This window comes from Poecilia latipinna, unplaced genomic scaffold, assembly GCF_001443285.1.
Source record: "Poecilia latipinna isolate Pla-1442-1.1 unplaced genomic scaffold, P_latipinna-1.0 Scaffold4656, whole genome shotgun sequence".
NCBI classification, from domain to species: domain Eukaryota; kingdom Metazoa; phylum Chordata; class Actinopteri; order Cyprinodontiformes; family Poeciliidae; genus Poecilia; species Poecilia latipinna.
This window is the reverse complement of record NW_015117272.1, coordinates 3,868-8,315: the sequence shown is the minus strand read 5'-3', so window position 1 is coordinate 8,315 and position 4,448 is coordinate 3,868. Positions and strand designations below refer to the sequence as shown.

The following is a 4,448-nucleotide window of genomic DNA, read 5'->3' as shown; positions in this document are numbered from 1 at the left end:
GAGACGGGAGGCGGCGCCGGGCGAGTTACGCCTCCATGTGTGGATGGATGGCGGATGTCTGGGCTGATGCATCGGCCTTAACTGTCTGAGCTTCACTAAAGCCGCATCGTTGCTGAACAGCCACCTGGAAACGAGTCCGACTCCGATGATGATGAGAGGGAACCTGGCATGTTTGCCCAGCTGATCAATTCAGATAAGAAGAGGAGGACTTTGATGGATTTGTGGAAGAAGAATAAAAAAATGTGAGTGTATTGTTACATAGTTGAATAAAGTTCAACTAAACTTACTGTTTTATTTTTGTTACCTTTTTTTTTGTTGACCGTATGTTTTAGCATGCGCCTTATAATCCGGAAAATACGGTAATTAAATGTGATGTGAAATTTGTTTAGGTGATCTAAACACCAACCTAAACAGGTGTTAAAATCAGCTAATCAACCACCGCTCTGCTAGCTTAGCTAATAGCAGTGGTAGCTAATCTACCACAGTGACCACTTATTGCAAAATAAACATAAAGCCTGAAAACATAAAATGGACTGAGTACTCTGGGAAACGTTTTAGTGTTTTTTGATGTTGAATCCTGAAACATGAAGTATTGTTGCTGCCGACCGAGAGAACGAATCCGTCCATCTCCAGGTTTCATTTGGCTCACGCAGGGGTGTCCAAAGTGGGACCTGGAGGCACCTGCAGGTTTTATTCTCTCCCTGGTGGCAGTAACAACCTTCTCAGCAGGTCAATGTTCTCCAGCCATCATTTGATCCAGGTGTGTTAAACCAGGCAGAGAATAAAACATGCAGGACCCACCTGGGCTAACGGTTCGACCGCGCCAGGAAAAGAATCATCTTCTTGCCCTCCAGATGTAAACAATAACTGGCATTGTGAGTTAATAATAATGATTACATATTTAGTGAATTACTGTTTAAATTAATGAACTGAATAATCTGACTAACTTAATTAACCTCCATGTTTTCTGACAGGATAAATAACCAAATTGATTTCAGTTTGTTTCCCATAATGCTCGGCGTTTCTCCGAGCTGCACGACCAAAGTCCATGTTGAGTCTGGAGTCACCTGGTCTCAGGTAAACAGCCTCATGAGGTCCAGGTGTTCCTGGACGTGATGCACTGCTTTCCAGGAATGAAGAGAAAAACAACAAGGTCATGTGAAGGTCAGCTGGGGGCGGAGCTCACCTGAACTCACCTGGGTTCCAGTCTCCTGACCGGTTCTGATCCATTCACAGTTCTGAGTCAGAACCAGAACCACAGAGGAAGACAGAAGCTTGATTTCCCACCAACAGAACCCAGAAGCGGGTCGGGTTCTGACGGGTTCTGATGGCTCATCATCTCTAGCTCCATCTGACCTCTGACGCTCCCAGTCCGTTTGGATCTTCTCAGATCTGGAACCAGAACCCGGTTCTGGAGCAGCTCATCATGGAGAACCTGGGAAGCTGCGGTTGGACTGCGGGGTCATGCAGAGTGTCTTTGTAGTCATGATGCTACAGGAAGTCAAACTGACGTTCTCCAGTTATCTGCTCTCCTCAGGTGCTTCACCTAGTCTGGCCTTCTGATTGGCTGACTTCTTCCTGGAGGAGGGGCATCAGCTGACATGATGCTGCCATCACCTGATGGTGTTTTCTCTCCTGCTGTTTGTTTTTTAATTTAATGAACATAGAAAATAATCCCACATCAGTTCTGCTCTACCTTCTCAAACCTCCAGACGGCTGCCAGTGCTGAGCCCGGTTCTGGTTCTGCTGGAGGTTTCTTCCTGTTAAATTGTTTTTTTTCCTCTCCTTGGTTGCCTCATGCATGCTCAGTTTGAAGGAGTCAACGACTCGATGATGCTGGTTTCCTCAGACAGAAACCATTAAAGGGCCAGTATCATGTTTTCCAGTCAGTAACTTTGTCATCTTCAGTTATAAAATAAGACGAAAAGAACTTTGACTTCCTGTTTGAACGCCTTCAAATTCTGAACCTCTGCCTCCGGGAAATCAACATGGCTGCTCTATTAACCCTTTAACGTTTTTACCGGCGTTGCTCTGATCAGCTGTTTCGGCTCAGAACCAACAGCCACCCAGGCACCAGCAGAACCAGGTTGGTTCTGGAGCTGAAATAAACCGGGTCGCTTATGGCAGGAATGTTTTAGTGGACGGACCACTGTGCTGACTGAGCTGCAGCTTGAACCAAGCCAGCAGCGTGATGAAGACAGCAATGATCCCAAACAGGAAGCAAACAGCATGCACAGGAAATGCATAATCTGAGCCAAAACTTTTCACAATAAGAGACAAATGAGGTGGACTTTGATTATCCAACCAGAGAACCTGGACGGTTTGTTCTGAGACCCAAAGCTAAATCAGCTGTTTGGATCTGACAACAGCCTGAAGATTCCCAAACAACAACTTCCATAGAATCCCAGCGTGCCGAGGACAGAGTCTGGAGTTAGATTTGTTTCACAATTCAATAAAAATAAAAAAAATCATGTCAAACAAAAAAAATTCTGATATGTAAAAATAAAAGTTTAAAACAAAAATTTGTGATTTCAAATTTTTAAAAAAGCCCTTTAAACATTGTTTTGTTTTGTAAAAAATTGTTTTATGATTAAAAAGTTTTTAAGATTTTTTTGTTTGAAATTTTTTTTTGATTGAATAATTGTGAAACAAATTTAACTCCATAACAGAGCCCTGAGGAACACCGGACTGCTCCGGATGGAACGACACATCCTGAGGGCAGATGTCAGACACAGCAGTTTTCTACCTGCACCACAGAGTGCTAACCTTCCTGATTAACCTTCAGAGATCAATCGATCGGGAATCTCTGGTCACGCACCAGTAAAGATTCGGTTCCACATCCTGGCGGTGATGTTTCTCCCCGGTGGTCTGGCTCCCGAAGCCGCCATAGTTTCATTCAGAGCGCGGGCGTAAATCATGAGGCCGTCATAAAACCCTGCGGCGATGATGTTCATCTGAAAAACAGGAACAGGAAGTCAGTCCTGACCTGGTTCCGGTGTCGGACACCTGACACCGGACTCCTGATGTTATTCCTGCAGGAGCCATGTTGAACATTTCATCCAGGAAGAGGAAACTGAGGGACGGGACCCATCTGGGTTCTGGTTCCTGATGAGTCATGGTGGCTGCAGCCGGGCTCATCTAGGATCCAGAACCACCAGTCGACCCGAACACGGTTCTGTTTGTGAGTTTTATAGAGATCCAGATAGGAGCCGTCTGGATTTCAGGCATTGTTCCTGTTGGAGCTAAAATCCGGTTCCACAACGACCCAGCCAATCAGATGGGAGCAAAAAGTGTTGCTATGACTGCCAGTCGGAAAGCGGTTCCGCCTCCAGAACCATCAGAACCTCGGTCTGCTTCAGCAGCAGCAGCTTTCAGCTTCCTGAAGGCCTTTAGCTGCTGCTGCCCTGAAGGATCAGGTTTCTCTGCAGCTAACCGCATTAGCTAACTGCATTAGCTAACCGCATTAGCTTCCCTCTGCTGCTGATTAACGGCCTCAGCTGCTGCGAACGTTAGAGCCAGTAGCAAGAAAACACGGCAGGACACCTGGATCAGGAGCAGGATGCAGCATTCCTCATGGATCGTCTCCAGACCTGCTGATGACATCATTGGCGGTGGACGCCGTGTCCTTGACTGTGTGATCGATGACATCATCAGCTCAGACACATTAAGGTGGAGCAGCTGTTGAAGCCGCCGGCCTAATTACATCACTTCCTCCATATCTGTCCAATTAAAGCAGCAGGAGGCCATGCTGACTGATGACACCTTTGAACTGTCTCCATGGCGACCAGGACCGCCATGGACCGGCCTTCACAGCCAGTTCTGATCTGGTCCAACAGAACCGGAGTCAGAATGAGGATCAGATGCTTCATCCATGTGCATCCAACAAATCCATCCATCCATTCATCCATCAATTCATCATCCATCCATCATACATCCATCCATCCATCATCCATTCATCATCCACCCATCATCCATCCATCATCCACCCATCATCCATCCATCATCCACCCACCCATCCATCCATTCATCATCCATCCATCTATCCATCATCCACCCATCCATCCATTCATCCATCAATTCATCATCCATCCATCATACATCCATCCATCCATCATCCATTCATCATCCACCCATCATCCATTCATCATCCATCCATCATCCGTCCATTCATCCACCCATCCATCCATCCACCCATCATCCATTCATCATCCACCCATCATCCATTAATCCATTCATCATCCACCCATCATCCATCCATCATCCACCCATCATCCATTCATCATCCATCCATCATCCGTCCATTCATCCACCCATCCATCCATCCACCCATCATCCATTCATCATCCACCCATCATCCATCCATCATCCACCCATCATCCATCCATCATCCATCCATCATCCGTCCATTCATCCACCCATCCATCCATCCACCCATCATCCATTCATCA

The 4,448-nt window shown here is 46.4% G+C and overlaps 1 protein-coding gene across 1 annotated transcript in view; it reads right to left on the bottom strand.

Annotated features, from left to right (window-relative positions):
* LOC106942898 (atrial natriuretic peptide receptor 1-like) overlaps nt 1-4,448 on the bottom strand; it is a gene marked incomplete at its 5' end in the record, with an annotated part of 20,535 nt that overhangs the window by 12,648 nt on the left and 3,439 nt on the right. Inside the window, one exon of the mRNA XM_015026253.1 lies at nt 2,819-2,954. Within this exon, the coding sequence (XP_014881739.1) occupies nt 2,819-2,954 (136 nt within the window). The remainder of the gene's footprint in view (nt 1-2,818; nt 2,955-4,448) is intronic.